Here is a 25570-nt window from a genome sequence, read left to right as displayed (position 1 = left end):
ACAGGTTGTTTAAAACCAAGTTTAAAAACGTTGGTCCGTTTACGCTTTCTCATCAAACTCAGCTTATAGTTAAAAAATGACCTGTTAAATCCCAAATAATCAAAGGTTACCCAGAACGTCAACAGTTCTTTAAAAATCGCGTCGCAAACCTTTGGAATAAATTAGCGCATAATGTAATCGATATACGTACAATATCAATTATAATGCTATTTTGACTGCAGCCATGACAACCGCTTGCATATGAAACCTGGTGTTGCTTTCCTTCATCAATATTAAACTTTTTATGCATAAGTTTTATTGATTGTTGTTATAATAAATAAAAATATAAGGTTTTTTAGATTTCAGCTGCAGTCTTGCTAGATGAAAGATCTTGCTTTGCAAGTTTTTGGACACCAGATGTTTAGCTCCGATTGCTGTTATAAAACTAATTGCAAAACGACCACGGGAAACTATTGCTGCTCTAAAACTGTTGCTTTACCTTCAACCAAAACATCGACCTATGATGAGCAGATGACTCGTCTTGACAATGAAACAGAATTTTTTGCAAAGCGAGTGATGATAGCAAAATAGCAATGACCTGGAAATACAATTTTTCATGAGTTCTCCAAACATAAGCTTGAAGTGAATATCTTTCGCGTTGAGTTTTGTCATTACATTTAACGTATTCAACTTAAAATTAGGATTTTAAAAAACGTTTTGTTAAGATTCTCATTCATATTTTCATTTATTTAAATTTTACCAGTTCTTTATCATAAAAGATAAAGAACTGGTAAATATTAAAGTCTGAAACAAAATACAACTTTGTGGAAGATACTTCGCACCTAAATAGTTTGAAGTAATCTCCATCTTTAACTTCTGGAAACACTTAGGACATTCTCGACCAAATATACTCAATAGGTTTGTAACCTATTTTCCGATCTATATGCATTCTAATTCAAATTTTTTTAACACAATGCCAGTACCTGTCGTAGAAGATAAATGATCCTTAAATAAACTAAAATTGATTTAAAAAATTATTTTTGGGCTATTATAAAACAAAAGATTGAAGAACGTCTATCGGACGAAGAATGTCTATCGGACATACATGTTAAAATGAATCGGATACAATTCTGTTTTAAGATGACATAATAATAACAATTTTTGCAAGTAAAAAAGCAAAAAACAAGAGTTTTCAATATCAATTTTAAAGAATCTGTTTATATATCCAGATTAGATCCAAATTTTCCTAAAAATATCGATGTAAGTTAACAGTATTTGAAATAAAAAGACAGTAACTAACTTGTATAATTGTACATGTTTTAATTTTAAAAATATGCATGCATATTTTTAAAATTCATCGGGTGTCATAAAAGCTCTCGGCTGCCCTGATCATGCGTTGCATTTTCCCGCTAACCAATAGTTGAGATTGTTTAGAAGTATTGTTTTCAAAATGTACTATTTTCAAGATAAATAATTCATAATCTTCCCTCAAGAAAATTGTATTAAAATCCATTACAAAATTTAAAATTTGATCATCAATATGGATTTCGATCTTCTCTTTCTAACTGATATAAATAACTGATAGGTTTTATTGTGTATTAGATAGATAAGGAGAGGTTAAGGCTATCGCTCGCAACATTTCTAAGCTTTTGATAAAGTTTAGCATGCTGGACTTCTCCATACACTCTTTTCTTACGGTGTATCAGATAACATCTTTAGGATTATTGAATCCTTCCTTTCCAATTGTAGTATAAAATTGTCCTCAATGACAACACTCTTCTTCATTTCCTGTAACTTCAGGGATTCCTCAAGGTTCTATCCTTGACCCTTTACTTTTTTCAATTTACATTAACAAACTCTCAGAAATTCTTACATCTAAAGTGGCATTGTTTGCTGATGGTACTACCTTTATTTTGGCCTTGATAAGAAGCCAATTCTCTTTTGTTGGTTGATGGGGACATTTGAGCTTGAAAAGGATTTCACTTGCGCGATATTATAAGTGGTTGATGAACTTTAACTTAGATAAAACTCAATTTTTTTCAGCTAATATTTATTGCAACAATCTAGATCTTCCTTTATTTATGAACAATAATGTACTCAACGTGTCATCTAGCCTTCGTCTTCTAGGATTAACTCTTACTTCCTATTATTTTTGGAAACCATAAATAAAATCCATTGCAAAATTAGCACCTACAAAGGTTGCATCTCTTTATTGTGCTTACCACTTACTCCGGATTCTATTCTATATCTCTATAAATCTCAAATCCGTCCTTGTATGATATGCTGTTGTCATATCTGGAGTGGATCTTCGAATGATGTCCTTTCTTATTTAGACAAGTTGCAAAAACGCATAGTAAACATAGTTGGAACTGCTCTTACAGCCAACTTTCAACCATGGTCATGTTGTCGTAATGTTGCTTTTCTTTTTCTTTTCTATAAATACTATAATGGGTACTACTCTAAAGAACTAGCATCTCTTGTACCATTTACTAAAATTCATTCTCATGTTACTTGTCTTTTAATTATGTCGCATCTTTTTGCTGTGACTGTTCCTTTGTGCTTCAAAAATTCTTATTCGTTTATCTGCTTTTCTCATTAAACATCAACTCTTTGGAATTTGCTCCCTTCATCTTGTTTTCCTGATTCGTATAACTTGCAATCTTTTAAGTTATCTGTTAATCATTTTATAAACTTCAAACTTCATCTTTTCTCTTCTAGTAGTTTCCAAGTCTAACAGTGATTGCTTGCAGCAATGTTGTAAGTAAAAAAAGTATACTTTTTAGACCAGCAACATAACACTTTACAAAAAAAAAACTACAGATCTTTTCATGTCTACCATAATACATACATTTTTTCTACTTGCAAACTTTGTTAAATTAGCAGCAGATAAAGTCCCATCACCTAGATAGACTTGGTAATGAGACTTTATTTGCTAAAATTTTTAGTTTTTTGAAAGTGAAAATTCTCTTATCCAAGTAGATTTTGAGACTGACGTGTATTTTAGATACCTCCCTTTAGTAAATCTGTAAAATAAAAATTTATATTCCATTTTTCAACAAATGCACACACGCCTCTCTCATTCAAAACCAGCGAATCAGAATGTGCTTGTTTTGATTCTTTATTAGATTTCAAAGCATGATTTCCGAATCTGAGAAACACAGTCTTTAAATAGATAAGCTAAAAACGGATGCTAAAAAGAAAAAGTTCTAGATTGGATTGTTTAATGAAAACCCATAACAATCTCAGGTGAAACCAAATCAGATTCTGGTGACAGAATTACAATTGTATCCTAGTGTGAAACTCATAAGGGTCCTAGTATTTTTAGCGTTTTTTTGGCAGAGGAAAAAAATTGACCGCAATTGCTTAGCGTTTTTTATTTTCATTATATATGATTTATAACAGATCCGTACCAATGGGAGGGGTAACACCCCCAAAACATCTATATATATATATATATATATATATATATATATATATATATATATATATATATATATATATATATATATATATATATATATATATATATATATATATATATATATATATATATATATATATATATATATATATATATATATTATAGTTATTGTTACATAAGGGTTGTGCGCAAGATTTTTTAAAAAAGCATTACTGTCTAGCCTTTTCAAAATGAGGGGGTTCTATTTTGGTCTTATTTTTTGGTCTAACTTAGTCATATTTTTTGAACGCTAAAAGAATAATAGATGAAATTAAAAACCTGTTAATGAATTTAAATTTGGTATAAAAAAGTAAAGTAAAATATTTGCTAAACACACTACACTACATTTTGGGTTGAGGCTTCAAACTTTGGATAGCTTTTGTTCCCAAGCTCCCAATCACCGCAAGTCATTTAAAATGTTTTTGCGAAACGTTCTTATTTCACAAAAGCGCGAGCCTACATAAATTTGAAGTTTTTGCAATGCCGAAAGGGTCATATCTAACACATCGAAAAGTTCTGCGTCCATCTTTGTATATATTATAACAGTTTTAATAAAGGCTATTGGAATAAAACTAAGAATACTGTTAGAAAAAACAAACGAAAAAAAACGTACCGTGTAAATATTCTTGATCGATTATGTTTCGGTGATTTCACCTGTGAACATTCTAAAATTATTATTAAATATAACAAACTGTTCTAAATATTGAACAATGAAGCAAATATTGGTTAAGAAAAGTCTATTATACGTCCTAAAAACCTCCTTCCTTTATTTATAAATACTTTGATCGCTTACTGTTTTTAAAATTTAAAAAAAAAAAAACGTTTTATCATCGAATATACAAAAAGTATCTTATATTTATAACAACTGATATTTATTATTATTAAATTTTTTTAAGCTCCAACTTTAACTTTATTTAGCGTGCTAGGAAAAACGTTGAGTGGCTTTGAATTGGATTACGCTAATAACAATCTTATCTTGGTGATCCGTGGCAATTAAAATTTGATGTTGACATAGATAAGTGGTAAGAATGAACAAATAGTTTTCTGAAACTGTTTGTTTATCGTAATAATTTGTTTTGGTATTTTTGACATACGGATTGACAGTTGTGACAATGATGGATTCGTGATGGATGATCGCCAATCAACGTTTTTTAAGGTACATTAAATATATACTTTTTTCCTTCTACATTAACACAGCAGTCGTATACCTGTGGAGAAATAATTTTGAATTAATTGTAGTCTTTTTTTTTTTTTAATTATAATTTTTTCAATTTATTGGATGTTGCTATCTGATATCGCTGATATGGTCTTATCGCTTGTCGTCAATATGACAATTATTAATTTGTCATTTTTATGTCAAAACTTCGTTTTCGACAACTTGTCTTATGTACATTGTATTTGCGTATTGTGTTTTTAATAATTCTGTTTGTCAAAAAGAGTTTTTTTTTTTAGATAAGAAATTTTATAGAAAAACTTAAAAAATTTTTATACAAAAAGAAATCATAAAATCAAATGTTTACATTTGCTGCGGTTGCATTGGACGTTGTTTGCAGTCATTTGAGAACACACAGAGAATAATGTTTTTAGTATTTTGCGCTTGTCTGGATGAATAATCCGATTGGCTACACGATGCTTAGAAACGATGCTTCTGTAAAAAACATTTGCGTTTAAATGTTTAACACCAACTATATGAAATTTGACAATAACTATTAGATTGATTTAAGAATATCGTTAGATATAGAAAAAAATCAACTCTTATAACAATAATAATTTATAAACAAAATAACAAAAATGTGGGATAAAAATAAATTAAAAAATAATAATAATAAAAGCATTTTAATACTAAAAGGTTGATTTGTTATCATTTTTATTTATCTTGAAGCAAGCTGCAGCAAAAGGTTTAAATCTGTATAAATATTTTTTACACATTCTGGGTTTATTCATTTCGAAATTTTGACATTTCGAGGAGACGGTTGTTTTAACCGGCTGGGTTAGCGCGTGTTCATTTAAGACTTGTTCAACGATCGTTGCCAAAGTTTAAAAAAACATCACACACTTGAAGGTTTTTTTTTTTCAAAGTTCAAATGTTGAGAATGAAACTTAAATAACAGATCAAATGATGAAGTTTAAAATGAAACGTCGGAAAAAATAATTGTCTAAAAAAATTACGGGAATAAACAGATCGTTGTAGATAAATACTTTATTTGATACGTTCACTTAGTAATTTAATTTTATGTAGTTGTGTAACTGGATTGCAATCCAGTTTTAATTAAATATCTAGATATTTAACAATTAAAAGATGAAAATAATTTTATAGACTCCTGTCCTGTTGGTTCATAATGAAATCATGTCATGAAACCTGTTCTATTAACTCTTAATGATAAACCGTCCTGGTCTGTCGAGCCTATAATCGTGCTGTTGGCTATTCAAATTGTTAATTACTCAATTAATCAAATTGTTAATGACTTAAATAATCAAACTATTAATGAATCAAATAATGTTATATTAGTTTTAACTTGAACTAAAACTAATATTTATAGTAAGTAAAAAAAAACTTGGCTAAATTGTTACTACGAACCTCTCGTTTGTAATATAGTCAACTAATCTCGAATAATTTCAACAGATATTGAAAATTAGATAATTCAGTCGTAAAAATAAAGCACAAAAAAGTCAATCAAGACACATGTCACACAAAACTTAAATTGCAAATAAACTATAAAACTAAAATGCAAGTTAACCAAAAAACTCAAGATACAAAGTACCTATGTGAAGGATTATAATAACCTTAAATAATTGTATACATTTTCTCCGTTCAGGCATGAACTCATTTAAACCGATGCAGAAAGCAACTTGTGCGTATTAAACATACAATAAAGTAAATTTCGGTACAGAAAAATATAACATTAAAAACATGCTTGTTTAAAAAATTTTAAACTTTTTTGAAGTACTTTCGCAAACTGTTTATTAAAAGAAAACTCGTATTTTTCATTTAAAAACTAACAAAGAAAATGCATGCGTGTGCACTCGCTTTATTTGTACTGACATTTTTCTACTTTGTTTAAACTTTTTAAATATTCAAACTGATATTGCTTATTCATAGTCGATCCAGGAATATCAACAACACCATGGCATAGCGTTCCAGTGTGATAGTCGAATTCCAGAAATTGCTCCACCAGGAAGACGATTTAACCAGGTGTTTTTGCAGCACGCGCAACTTTATGAAAAAGAAGAAAGCAACTTTTCTACAGATAAAAAGCTCATTTATGAGTAAGTTTTTTGTCTTTTTTTGAAATTGCGCATCGAAGTCAAAGATGCATAACATTGTTAAGAGTTTGAGAAAGGAATTTTAACGAAAAGCCAATAATATATGTGTGTGTATATATATATATATATATATATATATATATATATATATATATATATATATATATATATATATATATATATATATATATATATACATATATATATATATATTCATACATACATGCATATATATACATACATATATATATATATATATATATATCTATATATATATATATATATATATATATATATATCTATATATATATATATATATATATATATATATATATATATATATATATATATATATATATATATACATATATATATATATATATATATATATATATATATATATATATATATATATATATACATATATATATATATATATATATCTGTGTGTGTGCGTGTGTGTGTGTGTGTGTGTGTGTGTGTGTGTGTGTGTGTTTGTGTGTGTGTGTGTGTTTATATATACATAATTCAACAAGAAATAAAAAAAATATTATTAGTGGAGTCAGGTGTGTATGTTTGTATTATGAACATTATTTCTTACTAATTTATTAAATTTTATTAACTAATAAAACTAAATAAACTTACTTAAATTTATAAAAATAAATAAATACATAAAGCATTGAAAAAATGAAGTTAAACAACTTTAACCTGAAATAATGCTTTGTTTTAATTATATCGAATGGTTGAAACATGTTTAGATTTTCAATTCAGCTCGCTTCGGCGCTTACGATGTCTCTGTTGGGTGTCAAACATTTCAATTAGAGCGATCATGTGTGATGCGAACTAAAAGTTTTGCGTGATTTTGACTTTCAACTTCACTGCTTCTACAATAGGCGCGACACTTCTTTTTATTACAGGCATTTGTTAGAACGTAAAAATGAATGTTGCGTGCAGCTGATAGCAAACTTCTCAAAGTCATATTAGTTATTTTTAAATAAAATACCGAACAACTACTAACTTAATTCCTTTATTCTCGCATTTCAGTCATCCTTTGTTTCCTTTATTGGTCCGCGTTTTTGAAAAGTGTGATTTAGCAACAAACCTCAGCGGAAGATCTGAGAAACTGGACACAAGTGGTGAGCAGTATACATCAGAATCTTTTAACGAAGATATACACCAATTTGCAACTAAGGTTAATTTAAATATTTGCCTAGACACTTAAAGATTTTTTTTAACTTACTTAAAATTTTTTAATATTACTTTAGCTTGAAAACAACAAGCCGTTTTTTACAACCAACATGGAAATGGATAACTTAGTAAGTCATATAATAAGTGATATCTATTTTTTAATTTAAAAATTTATTCATCTACTTGAGGAACCATTTTATCTTCAACTCCACAAACTTTCAGAGTCAAATGTAAAACTTTAACGACTATTTTTTGTTTTGAAAGTTATTTTTATTTGAAAATGTCTTCTACTTATATTCTTCTTTTGTTATTAGCTTGTTCAAGCAATACAAGTACTCCGATTTCATTTGTTGGAAATAGAAAAGGTTGGTTGTTTGAAATAGATATTGCAAATACTCTTTTTTTTTTTTTTTTTTTATTGTATTATAAATATTCTACTTTTCTTTACTTTTTTTATTTTAAACTCTACTATTAAACGTAATTAACCATTTATTTACCTAAGTTGCATATTAACATGCTTCTGGTTGTCACAAATAAAATGTTAAGTCCTTTCTTTTAATAAGAAACTAATTTATAAAAACAAAAACAAAAAATTATTTTATTTTGACTTTTCTATGTGCAAGTAGCAGGTAGCAAGTAGCAGGTATTATGTAAAGAAGTATGCATTAATAAGGAAATGTTCATTTAGGTTCACGAGTTATGCAATAATTTTTGCAAACGGTACATAGAATGCTTAAAAGGAAAAATGCCATTGGATTTCGTTTTAGAAGATAACAGCAAAAAAGATATTTATCTAGATGGTGTTAAAGTTGACCGATCTGTTCCACAAACAGATTATCAGCACAAGGTACCAGAGTTTCTTTACTTTGATTTTCTTACAAGAATGATTAGTAGAAAGAAAATTCGTTTCCATTTAAAAAATTAATTTCAATTTGACTGTAAAAAACCCAAAATATTCCACTATGTGAGTTTTAACATTTAATTACAAATTTACTACTGGTTTGTTCCCCCACCTCCCACTTTTTGCAATAGCCTCTAACTGTATTCATAAATAAAATTCTGAAAATATAAAACCATAAAACGTTAAAAAACTCAAAAAAAATGTTTAAAAAAAAAACACCCCAAATACCCAGCATTTTCAGCGTATTAATGCAGTCCTTTTAAATTTAATGTAAAAGTGCTCGATTTTATTTTAAATAGTATGCCATAAATTATGTGTTTCAACAATTAAAGCATCAATAAGCGTTGAGTTTAAATATAGCACAACGGTAATTCACTATATGATCTTTTTAACGTCTTTTATAAGACAAAGCCCCGTTATCAATTAAACTTCTTTCGTTGTAATCATGACGCAACAAAACAATTTTAATGGTAAAATCAGATGCAATTTGTTAATCGTAAAAAAGTAAATGTTTTTAAAAAAACATTCTTGGTAAAATTTATAAAATACTCTCCGGACATCTTGTTCTTAACAAGCAGAACCACGATGGATGACAAGAAATCAAAACAAATAATGTCTTACCTGACAACAGTAAAAAAATCAAACAAAGTAAGTTACATGTCTACGGGTAATAAAACGTTTAAGCCGTCGATAATCCGATAAGTATAGAAATGATTTTTTTTTAAAAGCAGTACTTATATAAACTTTGTGACGTTTTTATTACAAAAAAAAAATATATTAAAAAAAATTTTTTAACCCATGCTAAAATTAAAGACCATATGAGTAAATAAACAATATATAAAAATCATTAAATATATAATAATGTACTTTACACTCTAATGCATACTCTAAAAACTATAAATTAAAAACTATAAATTAAAAACTAAATCTTTGAAAAACAAGGAAAGACCGATAGCTAAAATATAAATGTGTTTTTTCTTTTTACTTATAACCAATTTAGAATTAAAAAAATTTGAATTTAAAACAGTTTTAGATTTTGCAGGGAAAAAAATCTTTGTGAATTATTCACTTTAGATTCAAACTCAAGCTTGGTCTCCTATAGATAATCCAGGTTGCCATCGCAACAACTCTACAAAGCCAAAAGTTTTAACTTTACCCACGACATCAACAGGATATCAAGATAACAGACAACTTGAAAGCTCAGTACCATTGGAGTCACAAGCAACTGAAGCAGGTAAAGTTGTGTATTAATTCTGTTCATAACTTTTTTTCAACTGTTTAAAAAAAAAAAAGTTAAACTCATTTACTATGAGTTTAACTTATTTTGCATTTGTGAGGTATTATGAAGTTCAAGTATCATTTAAGGCATGATAAAGAGTGCATCACTCGTGTGTGCTCAATATGTAAATTAAGAGTTTATGAACCGTATGTGCGCGATAAAAAGTGTATGAGTTGTAAGTCCGCGATAAAGAGTGTAGGAACTGTGTGTGCTTGATAAAGAGTGTAGGAACTGTGTGTGCGCTATTTAGAATGTATAAACCAACTTATTATTTCATTTAAAACCTTTTTGATTTGAAACTTTTATTTATAAATAAGCATTCTGTAATTTATTTTATTTTTTTAATCGTTTATTTCACGTCTACATGCTGCAAGCCGTAAGAATTTTTTTTTTTAATGCGTTTATCTGTTGCAACTTTAATAATTTTATTTTGTATTCTGGTAACTTATAGTGGAACAAACAATTTACCTAAAAAAGTATCAAAAGATTATTAAAGGTAGAATTAACCTTTCAGCAACAATGCTGCATGCATTGTTGCTCAAAGGTTAATTAATAATGCGAGCTATATCTTTATTGTTTTTTTTTAATTAATTTTGTATATCCAGTTATAGTTCCAAAAATTAACTAAATTTTTTTTGCCAAATTCGGTACTCATAGCTGCAGACAATGGTTTTATGGTTCAAAAAACAAAGTTCTTTTTTTTTTTGAGGGTTGGTTTTTAAAGGTATGGCTGCACCGCGTAACGTTACCTTTGTAGAAATTATAAAAACAAGAGTTAACAATGTGAAAAACAAAAAAAGTTACAAATTAGTTGCACCACATGTTATTTGTTTTCGTTGCCTACATCAAATTCTTTTACTATTAGAATTTAGCTGAAATTTAATGGTTTGTGTTTCTTTGTATATTTAATTTTTATTTGCCTCATAAACTGACAAAACTTCAGAAACTTCAGAAATTCGTTTTCAAAATAATAAAGATTGTCTCTTATCTCTAATTTCTTTTATTGATTTATATCGTGTCTTTTCTATTGGTTTGTTCAATGATTACGGTTTTTATTTTAATTTCAAATATATATGTATTTAAATACAAAGGAAACACAAAACAAACACATCAATAAAACGAATTAAAATAAGACTTAACCCAAACAAATAAACATGAAACAAGAAGCCGAAACAATACTGTTAGCTCTGCAAACAAGAAGTTGGGTAGAAAAGTATGTATTAAAGTCATTAATTGACACTTGCATAACTGTTATATAATTTAATATTTTAGTTGAATTATTTAACAGTATTTTGTAATTAGGGTTGTTCTAAAGAAATAGCTGATCTTTAATACAAAAAAATTAAGAAAAAGCAACCAATCAAAAATGACCTAATACGTTAAGTTTTTCTCAATTAGCCTTCATTTTAATTGCACATGAAAGCTTATTCAAATATTGCATGAATGCAAAACTCCAAGATACATAAATAAAAAGTTAATAAAGCAAAAAAATAAAAAAAAAAAAAAACATTTTTTATAATTTTATGCTGCAAGAAACGCAAGAAATATATTTGTGTAAAAAGTAAATACTTGTAAATTCTATACCGATTGCGATAGATTGGAAACCAAACACACTTTTTCGTGGCGCATGAGAAAATCGAAAGTTCCCCCAAGTGAAACACTTTCTTTTTTGCAATAATATTATTTCAAATCAACTAGTAAAGTTAATACCTCAAACGAGTTTTAAATTGGGATTGCAAAACCTAACTTAAAAATTTCTTGGGATTTGAAAGATTGCAACTGAAATTCTACTGACGTGTGTCAAAACTATACATGAGCTCAAAGTGCACGCCAACTGCTGAAGGTTTGGCAGTTTTTTAAAAAAATTTGATTTTTTGACGTATTTGAATGTTTTAAAGTATTTTCAGAAGGAATGTTTGATCTCTGTCTTAAATCAACATGCCTAAAGAACATATTTTACCTATTACTCTGCAATTTATTTTCACCTTATATATATATATATATTTCACCTTATATATATATATATATATATATATATATATATATATATATATATATATATATATATATATATATATATATATATATATATATATATATATATATATTTATATATATATATAAATGTGTATTATATATGTATTAAAAACTTGCGTTAAATTTAAATTCCATTCTAGTTTTTTAACTTAAGTTAATTTATCACTTATTTTATTGTTAATTACCAACCAATTAGGAGAGTATTCATATGAAATATTAAAAACGGAACAAAAAAATATCGCGCAATTATAATTTAAAAAGTCATTTCGAAATGCAACTAAAAATTAGTTTTGTGTGAGTATATAATTATTTTTTAAGTTAGAGAATATAATTATTTTACTACTATTGTGATTCGTTTTCTGAGAAGAGTAATAATAGTTTTTAAGAAGGTTATACACCCACACATACCCACACACACCCACATACACCCACACACACACAAACACACACACACACACACAACACACACACGCACGCACACACACCCCACACATGTATATATATATATATTTATATATATATATATATATATATATATATATATATATATATATATATATATATATATATATATATATCTATATATATATATATCTATATATGAATATATATTATTTATAGAAGGGCATAGTGCCGCATCGTCCGAAAATATGCCTGATTCTGAAGATTCAATTTATCGTGACGAAGAAGATGAAAAAGACAAAAAAAAACAGAAAAAGAGAGGAATATTTCCTAAAATGGCGACAAATATTATGAAAGGCTGGTTATTTCAGCATTTAACGGTAAGATATAAATCTAAACTACAAATTTTTTTAGCTTTCGTATATACAAAAGTTGTAAGTACAAAGTACCGCATATCAAATTAGTTGCAAAATTTATTTATGCGCAAGTCTGCGTGATTACTAACTGGCTTAGAACTAAACAAGTTTATTTGACATTTGACAAAAATTGGCTAAATACCTTCCCAGCCGGCATTTGATCCTAAAAAGACGTCTTATGAACGTTCAAAAGACGTCTCAAAATACTTTTATTCTATATTTTTACTTTGTTAACTATTTTTAGTAACTTGTTAAATCCACAATTTTTAGCTCGTGCATATATGAATTTGTGCTAAGGCAAGTATTTGCAAGAAGTTAACATATACTTAAGTTTGTAAAACCGTTTAGCGCACTTATCTCAATTTGAGTTTAGCAGACGTGGCGTAGTGGTCGTGGCGTAATGGTTAGAGCAATGAGCTTAGAATCAAGCGGTCCGAGGCTTTATGTTTCCTCTGGAAATTTGTGGAAAATTAGTAAAGATTGCTTAGTTAAATGCTCTTCCACGATGCTCTGTAGGCCTAACTGGGAAGACCTAACAATGAAGGCCTTTAAGTTTTTGTGCACATTAATAACCAAAAATTGAGGCAGGTTTGACGGGTAGCGGTTATAATCTAAAGATAAACCATATTTTTTACAATAAAAGAAAATAGTTTGTGAAAGCCAACTTTTTTTAGCACCCTTATCCTTCAGAAGAACAAAAACGTCAACTTGCAAATGAAACTGGTTTAACAATCGTTCAAGTAAACAACTGGTATGTGAAAAACTTTATTAACAATTGTTTATGTAAAAATATTTTTTTTGTTACATTATCGTTATTCTAATATATTGTGTTATTGTTTCCGTAACAACTGCATATTAACAATCTTATTCATGATTGTTCGGAGACCTAGCTATGATAATAATAATGGTCAGAGAAGCTTGGTTAACTTTATTAAAGAAAAAGTAAAAAATGTCAATCATTAAAAATCAATTTGAATATATTATTTTCTGCTCATCTTGGTTGATAGCTTAATCCTTTTTATAAACACAAATTTTTTACGTTTTTTTTTTGCTAATCTAGGCAGGTTGTAACACTCCACTAACAAACGCAAATATTTGCCGAAATTAAATATAGTGTAATTTATGTAATTTACTTAAAGTCTCAATAATATATATTTAATAAAATTTTATAAACAATAATAATAAGTAAAACATGTTTTATTATACACAATACTTAAATATAAATTATGTTTTAATCTAGGTTTATAAATGCAAGACGTAGAATTGTACAACCTATGATAGACGCATCAAATCGTGCTGGAAAATCACCTGTTGTAACTGTTTATAAATCAAGAAGACGTAAAAACTCTGGATCTGAGAGTGTATCTCCAGGACCGTATATATACCCGCCTATTAGTGGACACTATACTCCTCCCTACATAGGGGACCATTACGGGTCAATGTATTCCCCTTATCATGTTGATGTTAGCCTCCCACCTTCTTCTCATCATTATCCTCCAAGAGCGTACGGATCTGAACAACATGCAATGAACGCTTTACCTATTTCTAGTTGCAATCAGATAAGACCGCATCAATCCTACTCAGGATATAGAAACTCACCAGCAGTTACACCACAATCGTACATTGGCCATGGACATCCCTCTATATTAAACCCTCCACCAAATCTACATGGTTACCACAGTCATTCGTTATCATTACCTTATATACCACCGCCATCGCATCCATACCCTATACATGATAGCCTGCAGGCTTTAGATATTCATAATCAGTAGTAAACTACTCAACCTTTTTTCAAGACCACAAAGGGTAAAAAATTAGCTGATAAGCAATTATGGAATTTCAGTCAATTAACATTAGCTATTAAAAGCAAATAGAAATTATAAGAAATTAAAATAAAGTTTTTTGTTGTAAAATATTTTTCCTATAATGTTTGTAAATAATTAATTTTAAACCGTGATTTTTTATTAAAGTGACCAGTACAGTTATTTGAAAGTGTAAATTATTTGAAAATATTATAAACATAGTTGTTTTTATAAACTTAATAGCCGAAGCCAATGGTTCCCATTTATACTGTCCCTTTTTATTAAATTTTTATATACAAACAAAAAATGCATTTGAAATAACATAACTTGGAATTTTATGACTTGGTTAATGGGCCAGCAATACAACTTTTTAAATAATGCATAATAACGGCAGTTACGATAACAATACGGTGCTATATGCTGTTCAAAAGAGTTTTGTAAGCACTCAGCAATTTTTCTCATTGAAGTTATTTTCTCATTGAAGTTATTGCAAACAAACACAGTCTTAATAGACCCCTGTTTCATATACTTAAGCTCTCATTAAATTCTGGGATATTTCCGGATGTACTTAAATTGGCAAAAGTAATTCCATTATACAAATGTAATGATCATTCTGACATTACAAACTACAGGCCTATATCAATACTTTCTGTATTTTCAAAACTCTTCGAACGTGTAGTTTATAATAGAATCTATGATTACTTCATTAAAAACAATTTTTTTTACCCAAATCAGTTTGGCTTTTAAAAAAATCTCTCTACAGAGCATGCAATCATTGAAATAGTAAATCAAATAACTAACGGTTTTGAAAATAATAAATTTACTTTAGGAGTGTTTCTTGATTTATCAAAAGCATTCGATACAGTGGACCATTCTATTCATTCATTCTATTAGATAAATTAAGGCATTACGGAATAATAAATAAAAGTTGTTATTGGATTAAAAGCTATCTTACAAACAGAAAACAATATGTAAATAATGTCCAATCTGGAGTATTAAATGTCTTATGTGGAGTCCCGCAAGGATCGATTCTTGGTCCACTTCTTTTTCTAATATATATAAATGACTTTTGTAATGCATCTTTAAAAATGAACTCGGTCATGTTTGCAGATGACACAAACTTATTTCTCACCAACAATGATATCAAGAAATTATATGCAGACATGAATATTGAACTGTGTAAAGTAAACAACTGGTTTAAGGCAAACAAACTCTCACTTAACGCTGAGAAAACAAAGTATATACTATTTCACAAAAAAACACAAGAAGAAAATCTTCCTCTCAAGTTGCCTAACCTATCTCTAAATGATAAACTAGTAAATAAGCAATCCAATATAAAATTCTTAGGAATCATTGTTGATGAAAAATTATCCTGGCTTCCACATATAATATATATCCAGTCAAAAATCACCAAAATAATAGGTTTGATGTATCGAGTTCGCTCCTACGTCAATAAAAATAGTCTTAAATTAATCTACTTTGGGCTAATTCATAGCTTCATCAGCTATGCAAACATTTCATGGGCAAGTACTCAAGCGCAAAGATTAAAAAAATTTATAGTCTACAAAAACATGCCTGCAGAATCATTTACTCAAAAAATAGGCGTGAACACGCTAAGCCCTTAATGAAAGATATGAAAATGATGAATGTGTTTGAAATTAATATCTACCAGCATTTAATTTTCATGTATCGTTATAATCACAATATCTCTCCTATAAGCTTTAATAACAAGTTTAAAATAAATAAAAATGATAGCTATAATCTTAGAGCGAATATGTCCAACACATATAAACTGCCTCGGATAATAAACAAATATTCAGAGTACAGCATTCTATATCGAGGTCCAAAAGTATGGAATACTTTTCAAAAAGGATTCAAAGGCACGGTAAATTCGTTAAGTTCCTTCAAGTTTTTAACAAAAAAAGAAATTTTTAAAATATAAGAAATGTTTTTGGTTAATCATACTTTGAATAATTTCTCATAAATCTGTTTTTGTTTTATTTCTACTTTTGTTGGTTGCTTATCAATTTTATTAGCGAATTACGCGTTTTATTACGATATTTTATTGAAATTTTATTACGCATTAACATATTACGATATTTTTTTGAAATCTTGTTATAGGGGCTCTATGAAAAGATTGCGATAACGTACTGTCATCCTCATCTTCATTGAGCCCCTATCTGTTTTACTTATTTTATTTATTGAAATTTTATATTACGAAGTTGTAAAATCTTATATTATATTAAAACAGAGACAAAAAAAAACAATAAAAAAAAAAAAAAAAAATAAAAAGTTAGTAAACTTAGTTACTAAATCATTTATATATTTAATAATAAGTTCTTGCTAAAAGGGCGTTGTGGGCTAAATTATTTGGATTAGAAACCAAATAATTTAGCCCAAAATAATTTTTACTTTAAATTGATGTTGATTGTATAGCTTTCAAACAACCAACATCAGTTAAGTCCAACCAATGTTTTCAAATACTGGAATCTCTAAATTAGGAGTGCATTTGCTGAATCAATAACAGTTTGAGTGAGTTTATATTGCTTTTAAATAATGAGAAGCAACGTGTTTTTTACACTATTTTAAATAATAAAACTCTGCAAAGTGTAAAAGCTAAACAAATTATGGTGCTATCATAATAGTACGCAGATTCCTAAACATAAAAATTATTTTATATAAAAAATATCGGAAACCGGTTACCCTAACAAAATTGATCCGATACCAAACGGATCCAGATCCCATAACAAAAATCTTAATACCTGGGTCTTTGGGTCATGATTTTGGATCCGACTATGCCCTTCTAGCTATCACTGTGTGGTTATATGTTGCTGGAAGCGCTGTCAAATATAGTTTTCTTATAAGTTTTTCCAAAATCCAGTAGAGGAGACATTTTCGAGAAATAAAATTTTAGTGGAATAAAACGGATCATTTATAAAAATATTAATTAATTTATAATTATAAATTGTGCTTTTGTTTCAAGTTAGTTTCAATTTAGTTTATAAATTACTAAACAATAAACTAAATTGATCTATACTTTTGCTTTCATTTCGTTAATGATAAAATTTTGTTTAAAATAAAACAAATCCAAAAAAATGATAACGTTATTTTTTTTTAAATTTCATTCTAATGTAGTATTTTCTGTATGTAGTATATATACATTTATGTGTATTTTCTATTTATAGTTTTCAAACTTTGAGAATTGTTTTATTTTAAATCAGTTCCTTTGTCTTTTTATCTAATCTGTTCTCTTTCTTAAAATTTCATATATAATAAACAGTTATGACAAAAAAAATCCAACTATCCAATATTTATATCAAAAAATTAAAATTTTATGGTAAAGCGTGTGCATTTAGTGCAATAAAACGTTTTGTTTCGAAAAACAACAGTTATGAAGCAGGCAAAGTCATCCATAAAACCTCCTAACGACGTCCCATAAAAGTCTCACGTCCGTAAGATATCTAGCGAACCTTCTGTACCCGCTGGTAACATAAAAAGTTAAAGAAGTCACAGTATAAAAATGTTTTAGTACGCTAAAGGGTCTCTATCTTTTGCGGCATTGAGACAACAAAAGACTCATAAATAATACTCTAGAATAAAATTCGTGCGTTATTTCATGGCACCACGCTTTCATAACGACTTTTTTCAGATCTCCTAATAAAGTTGAACTTTGTTTAGAAACTTCTGATTTAAATTTTACATAACAGTTTTTAATATGATTTAAATCGGGTAAATCGCCCGGTTATATAAAATATTGTTTTTGAAGTTAACAACAATAATTATACGCGCTGTCGTTCTTAGAAGATACGCAAGCAACGATATCAACTCGATATTTACAAATACTAATTTTCTCAACAAGCTGTAAATCTTTGGAATAGCCTGACATCAGAAGCTGTAAACGCTGACAATATTTGTATGTTTAAAAATGCAATAAAATCCTCCATTTTCAAAAAGCACTGCTAAGATGCAGCTTGATAAAATCTGTTTTAGCCATAAACTATATTTGTTTATAAAGTACATTTTATTTCTTACTTAGTGGCACCCTGTTAATGTCCTACTATTTGGGCTTGCGTGTTCTTTAGAACATGTATTCTTGTTTTGATAAATCTATTCTTATTAACAAACAAAGATAAAACTATTAGGACATTTTTTCTAAAACAAAGTATTTATTTTTGAATAAAAATCAGGTGTTTTTTATATGAAAAAATCTTCATTTGCAATAGATCTCAATTTTGTTTGACAAAAGTACTTTTCATCATCGATGACCAGAAATGATTTCGTGTTGTAGAGCTAATTAACAAGTTTTCTGCATCCTTTTTTGCTTTAATTTGTGGTTCAATACTGAATTTGTAAGTCTTTTAATGTTTTTTGTATTGAATATTCACTTTTTTAACAACTAATTGTCGATTGATTTACACCAAATTTAAGATTTTCTCTGGCTGACCCCATTTCAGTTGATGACAAGTTTCTTAAGCTTGGCTTTCGTCTCTCCAGTCCTGGATGTTCGATGACAAAAGATTTTTATCAGTAAATAAATGACCAGTTTTAAGTCCTTTTTGATCCTCATAAAATGTTATTTGCCCTATTCCTTCATTTTTTAAATGATTTACAATTTCACTTTTTTCTATATGGTTTTTTACAACAAAAATTTTAAGATGTTTTCGAAAAAATTCTTGCTGCGTTTAACCTCAGTTTTGATAAATTTGTTTTAAATAATAAAATAAACATTTTATAGATTTTTTATGCAAATTAAATTAAAATATATCCGATAGCTTATGCATCACCCGACAGACTGTTCTTTAATATTTCAAAAAGAATTTGAGGTTAACACCTCACCTTGTTGTCAACCAGCACAACTGTTGGCAGTGATTGCACCTCAAAACCTAATTGTTAGACATTAGTTAACAAAATGGAACGTATTAGAGAGTGTAATTTTGATGGCTGGAGAATATATAATTTGTGTGTTGCAAATGCCTAACTTGGGCATCGTCTGAGAACATTACATGTTACCTTATTTTAACAGTCCGATCCTTGTGTTCTTTGCAAAATATAAGGCAGTTGCTAATAATTTTTTTGAGAAGGACATGGTTTGGATGTAGCACGGTACAACTAAAGATTAAAGTCCTTAGCAAAACATCTTCATACTGTGTGTGCACTAACATTTATACTAGGCGGCAGTTGAGTAAGAACTTGTAAACTTGAAATTTATGAACTTGAAAAAGCCTATATTATTTATTTTGACTAGCCGTCTTTTGTTTAAAGTTGTACATGTGCACGTCTAGCAAGCAATGTTGCAAGCAATGTTGTAAACATACTCTAAGATAATAATGATTGAAATAATACGATTTTGACATTTATTGAGTATTAAAAACATTTTCTCATGGCTGCTGATATACATCATGGCGGCTGATAACTACTCAATTATTCATGCAAAGATTATTTAGTATTTTTTCCAGCACACATGTTTTGCATTTATAAGCAATTATCTATAACAATGGCGGATTGAGTTTACTGTCGTGGGAGTGTGGGGGAAGCAAGCCAATTAGTAGGGGGCAACCGTGGTTGGGTGTAGCATTTTAAACCCCAGAAATTTTTTACCTGAGGATCGCACTCATGATTAAAAACATTTTATAGGTGGTTTTACGTGACTTTTATCATACATATTACATGTAAGTAAGACACTAAACAGCCTAAATTTTTTTGAGTTTCCTAAGTTTATTTTAATTCACAATTATCTTTTATAAAATAAGAAATATTTAATATTACTGAAATAGTTTGGTTATTTAAAAATATATTTAACTAGACATATTACAAAAGTAAGCATTAAGAAAGAAATTCACTTTAAGGTAGTTTACACAAATTTTTTTTGTCTGATTTCATTTAAGCAAATTTATTTTCAATAACTCAAAGTCAATGCTTTCAGCAAACTCACGTTCAATAGAAATTAATGCAAATCCAGAAAGAGGTTCGTTTGTCACTGTTGACCTAAGATAATTTTTTATAATTTTTAGTTTACTGAAACTTCTCTCAGTATTAGCAGATGTAACAGGAAGAGTCAAGTAGATTTTGTAAAGCATAGACAACCTAGTGGGCATGCGTCGTCCGAGGAAGTCCGTTGGACGACGGAAGCACGTCTGTTTCTTAATTAAATTTGCCATCTGTGCCATCTATTTCTTAATCAAATATGGAAGCACATCTTTCATTTGAAGGTCAGTTGTCGGTAATAGAGATATCGATGCATATACATCTTTGTTAGTCTCATCCTCTACGACTGCTTCTTCAGTGTTTACAACGTTACAATAAACTTGACATAAATTTTTAAATGCATTTAAATTTTTCTCAGATAACTTTGACGGGTCAAGGCAAAGAAGTAGGTTTCATATTTAAAGCCTGTTGTTGAATCATCGACTCTTTCATCTCTCCACAGCTCTCCTGTCATGCGTTTCTTTTTGAGAACTCGTCTTTCTTTAAATTCAGTTTTCAACTGTTTTGCAAATAAAACATGTTTATCTTTTCGCTGCAAATATTTTAATTATACAAAAAGGTTATTTTATTTAACAAATTTTGCAGAAATAATATTAGAAAGACAAATGAATTAAATAAAAACTTCTATTATGGACGTAACTCTTTTTTGAACTAATTTTCATACAATATTTCAAGGGAGTGTAGGTACCCTTGTTTCCAAATATATATATACAAAAAATCGTTAAAACAAAACAAAAACAAAAACAAATCGATGCAACAGTTTCTTTTAATTTAAATACCGAAACATAGGTTTCCAAAAGGAAGTTGTGACGTAACCTCCGTCATCCTGATTCAGACCGCCATCTGAATGTGCACATTTATGGCGTTGTATTTCAAGGGCCTCACCCACTTTTATATATATATATATATATATATATATATATATATATATATATATATATATATATATATATATATATATATATATATATATATATATATAACTTAATCAGTCAACGAGGGTATCTATACTCCCTTAAAACATAGTATGAAAATTAATTCAAAAAAAAGTTACACCTGTAATAGAAGTTTTTATTTAATTATATTTTAAACTGTTTAACGATGTCTTTTAAAATTTAAAGACAAATGAATGTTTTTTTATTAAAACTGATAGTTAAATAGCTTCTGCTATAACATTTCCTGTATGTTCTTTGGATTCTCGTAGATTTATATCTTCTAGAGTGGCTAGAATAGCAGAAAAAGATTTAACAACAGCATCAACTGCATGCTTCCTGCTTGCTCATCTTGTATCAGAAAGTCGTTTCAGATTGTCTCCCTTTTATTAGAGAATATGAATTTGAGGTAAACTAGACGTAAGGTACGTATTGAACTTTTCAGCTGTGCTAAAAAATAACGGGCTGTTTACAGAAATTGCTTCGATGGTCACCAAATTTAAAACACGACCACAACAATGAACATAGATGGAATTTGGTGAAAGCGCTTTTATCCGAGTTTGAAATCCACTTTTAATTCCAGGCATTACTGAAAGACCATCATATGCTAGTCCTTTGTAGAGTTTAATGTCGATGTTTCGTTTTTCAAGCTCAGATAAAATTAACTCAGCAAATGCTACGCTGTTTTCTAAAGTACAGAAGCCTACGAATCTTTCCACAACTTCACCTGATGAAAACCAATCGTAACGAAACTGACATCTGATCAATTTTAGAAATGTCAATTGTTGAATCAATAATTAGCAAAAAAAACTGGGCTATTTTAACTTCATCATGATTGTGGATAAAATTTCAGAAGAAAGCAATTGAATTAAATTATTTTGTACATCATGACTTAAATACAAATCATTCCTCTTTTCATACCTAAGATTATTGTCCAAAGTAAGATCATATTTGGCAAATAAAGTTCAAGAAAGTTGCCAGCGTTATTAGCTGTACCTTTACTATCACCAATTTTACAATTTTGATGTTCTTTTTGTCCTCTAGATGATAAACTTTTTTTGCTGAGAACAACGTTACGTCTATCATTCGTTTCAAGACTTCTCTTTTATTTTTACTTAGCAATACTTTTGACTGATCAAATCAGGTATAACAGTTTTATCATTTAAAATACGATATTTAGTTAGCAAGTATTGGCGTATTGCATTTTGAGAAGTTTTGTGTTTAACAATTTTTTCCATATCTTTTTCCACTTACAAATTCCTGCTGCGGTATCTGACCATTCTTATAATTTCAGCTTTAAAATCAGCAAATGAACAGCAAGCGTGGCAATACATTTTTTGATTGCTTCTTTGAGTGAAAATACAAGCCAATTTCTTTCCTTTTTTATATTTCCCTATCCAAGAGTTTTATATACCAAGATATAATGAACTTACGGCCGGCTTTATCAGTTAGAAATTGATAAGATTTGTGTAGACCTGGCTGACATGTTCCTATTTCACACAACTTCCTAATCAACTTTGCGCTCAAACTCGTATTATTATATAGTCTGGGATCTGAAGGGAAGTCCGATTGAGGAAGAAGAGGTTCTTGAACAGTTGTAACTAGTACCGGGATATATGGGGCAAGTTCTTTTTTATTAAATGCTTCATTTTTAGAATTAGTAGATCTGGTACCATTATTATTTGTCTGCTTAAAGTAGTTTTGAAATCTTTCAGCAGGCGTATCAGTTTCACAATTTTCTGTATAGACACTTTTAGAAAGGTGTTGATCTACAGACACTAGCGTATTTACAACAGAAGTTGTAACTTACTGAGTATCCGACAATTTGGTTTAAAATGATATTAGTTAGTGACACATGCTTGCATCCATGTTCAAAGGAACCTTCTTAGCTAACTTGCGGGTTGCTGCTCCACTTAACTTTCGTTTTTTGTTTTCATTGCTAGGTTTAGGTGACAGATTGGTATCATCCATAGTAGTTAACATAACAATATTTTAGCTAATATAAAGATTTACGACTGTTGCTAAACTGTTCTTTCGATTTGATACAATCATCTCTGGTATATATTCTTTAAAAGATATTTTAACAACTCTTGCAAATAGTAATGTTGATTATCTTAAGCAAACACCTAAGTCACCAATTATAACCATGTAATTAATAACAATAATAAATAATTAATGTTTAAAAATAAAATAACATTTAAAAGTTTATTAAAACGACAACAACACAATTATGAGAACAGAAAAGTAGACAATAGGCCGGGTGAATAAAAACGAGCAATTGCTTTAACTCAGTAATTGGTCAGTTTTACGTAAATAAAAGCTTGATGAATTTTGTCTAAGTTTTTATTTGCGTAAAGCTGAGCAATTGATGAGTAAATTACTTAACTTCACGTGAATAAAGATTTGAGCAAAACTGGTAAAGTTTTTATTACGTAAAGCTGACCAATTACTGAATAAATGCAATTGCTCATTTTTATTCACCCGGCCTAATAGATACTGATTTCCAATACAAAGAAAATCAGAAATCATTAAAAAAAAAATTAATTCTAAAAAATAAAATCAAAAAAATAAAAAATAAAAATTCAAATAAAAATCTTTTTAAAAAGAAAAATAGCACGGTTGATTGATTAAGTTTACGTCGTCTAATGGTTTGATTATTCATTTGTTCTTTTTTATTCGAGCGTTCTAATAGTTTTTAAAGTTTTAGACTTTTTTTTTCTCCTTTTGTTTTAAAATCTTTTCTCTTTCTTTTCGTTCTTTTTTTTTTTTTTTTACTTTTTTTTCGTTTTGTTTTTCATTGGTAATTTAAATTTATACATATATATATATATATATATATATATATATATATATATATATATATATATATATATATATATATATATATATATTTATTTTGAATGTTTAAGGGGACGCCGTTTGACCTTTCTAGGGATAGTGGTGGTGGTAGTGTGGGAGTAAGGAGGAGGGGGGAGGGAGAACTTGTCACCCCTCCCACCTCCCAAGCTCTATACTAAATCCGCCCCTGATCTGTAACAATTATTAGTGGTTTGATCCTTTCAGCAATAACTGTAAATAACCAAGGATGTACAGAAGATAAATCTAGGATTCTTTTCACGATTGTTTAGCAATGTTTCTTTTGTTTTGGGTTTTAAATTAGGCCGCACTTAACTACCCAGCTGACATTCGGTCCCAAAAAACGTCTTTTGAACGTTCAAAAGACGTCTTCTTAGGACCAAATGCCAGCTAGATACATGTTCTTTTCTAACTCGTGCAGCTGTTGTGTCTATTTGTAATTAGTTTTTTGAAATTTTTAACCACAGCAAGTTTGCATTTTGTCTTCAAAACAACATTCTGAAGACCTTTAAAAAACTTCCAATTGTGTCATTTATAAGAATAAGTTTATTATTATATCTTTCTATTATATAAGTCTGATTATACTACTTTTAGTATTATAGATTAGCAACAATTATAAAAGTCCGATAACCATACTCTAATTAATAATATACCTAATAACCATACTCTTTCTGTCATTACAAGAAACAAACTATTCCGTATTTAGACAATTGAATTGATCTGAACTTTGTGGCTAAAGTTATTCCTTACCTGAATGCCTTTACACCCTTATCATCCTTTTACAGGGTGTGTGATTCTGACCATATTCCTGTCAAGTCAAAACAACTTGATAAAGTGTTTTAAAACAACTAGACTTTATCAAGTTGTTTTGAAATGTTAAGTGCAATAGCTTCTGCTTCGCCAACTTAACCTAGTGCACAATATAAATTTTTTGTGGTAACTAATGTAAGACTTGACAGGAATATGGTCAGAATCACACACCCTGTAAAAGGATGATAAGGGTGTAAAGGCATTCAGGTAAGGAATAACTTCAGCAACAAAGTTCAGATCAATTCAATTGTCTAAATAC

The 25570-nt window shown here is 28.7% G+C and overlaps 2 protein-coding genes and 1 long non-coding RNA gene across 4 annotated transcripts; 2 read left to right on the top strand and 1 right to left on the bottom strand.

Moving 5' to 3' along the window:
• The first annotated feature begins 4454 nt into the window (after positions 1-4454).
• LOC100215603 (homeobox protein Meis1) lies at positions 4455-14945 on the top strand. Of its 2 annotated transcripts, none has more exons than XM_065804985.1 (10): positions 4455-4595; positions 6540-6706; positions 7748-7895; positions 7969-8019; positions 8206-8256; positions 8580-8738; positions 9867-10026; positions 12730-12890; positions 13601-13677; positions 14167-14945. In XM_065804985.1, exons 1-10 carry the CDS (start codon positions 4566-4568, stop codon positions 14696-14698), a joined length of 1536 nt encoding a protein of 511 aa, XP_065661057.1. In that variant the 5' UTR covers positions 4455-4565; the 3' UTR covers positions 14699-14945. The 2 variants fall into 2 exon arrangements, with proteins under 2 accessions (XP_065661057.1, XP_065661056.1); XM_065804984.1 differs by lacking the exon at positions 4455-4595 and adding an exon at positions 4700-4826.
• On the bottom strand, positions 4681-11893 carry LOC105844665 (uncharacterized). Its single transcript, XR_010640695.1, has 2 exons — positions 11656-11893; positions 4681-5124 (listed from the first exon to the last, which is right to left on the bottom strand). It is a non-coding gene; the product is annotated as an uncharacterized LOC105844665 (long non-coding RNA).
• Positions 14946-15816: 871 nt separating the features above from the next.
• LOC136085325 (uncharacterized) lies at positions 15817-16353 on the top strand. The gene has a single exon (XM_065806621.1). It carries the CDS (start codon positions 15817-15819, stop codon positions 16351-16353), a length of 537 nt encoding a protein of 178 aa, XP_065662693.1.
• The last annotated feature ends 9217 nt before the right edge of the window (positions 16354-25570 follow it).

The sequence above is a fragment of the Hydra vulgaris genome, chromosome 09 (assembly GCF_038396675.1).
Source record: "Hydra vulgaris chromosome 09, alternate assembly HydraT2T_AEP".
Lineage (NCBI taxonomy): Eukaryota > Metazoa > Cnidaria > Hydrozoa > Anthoathecata > Hydridae > Hydra > Hydra vulgaris.
Note: the sequence above shows the minus strand (reverse complement) of the source record. Positions and strands in the feature narration are given on the sequence as shown.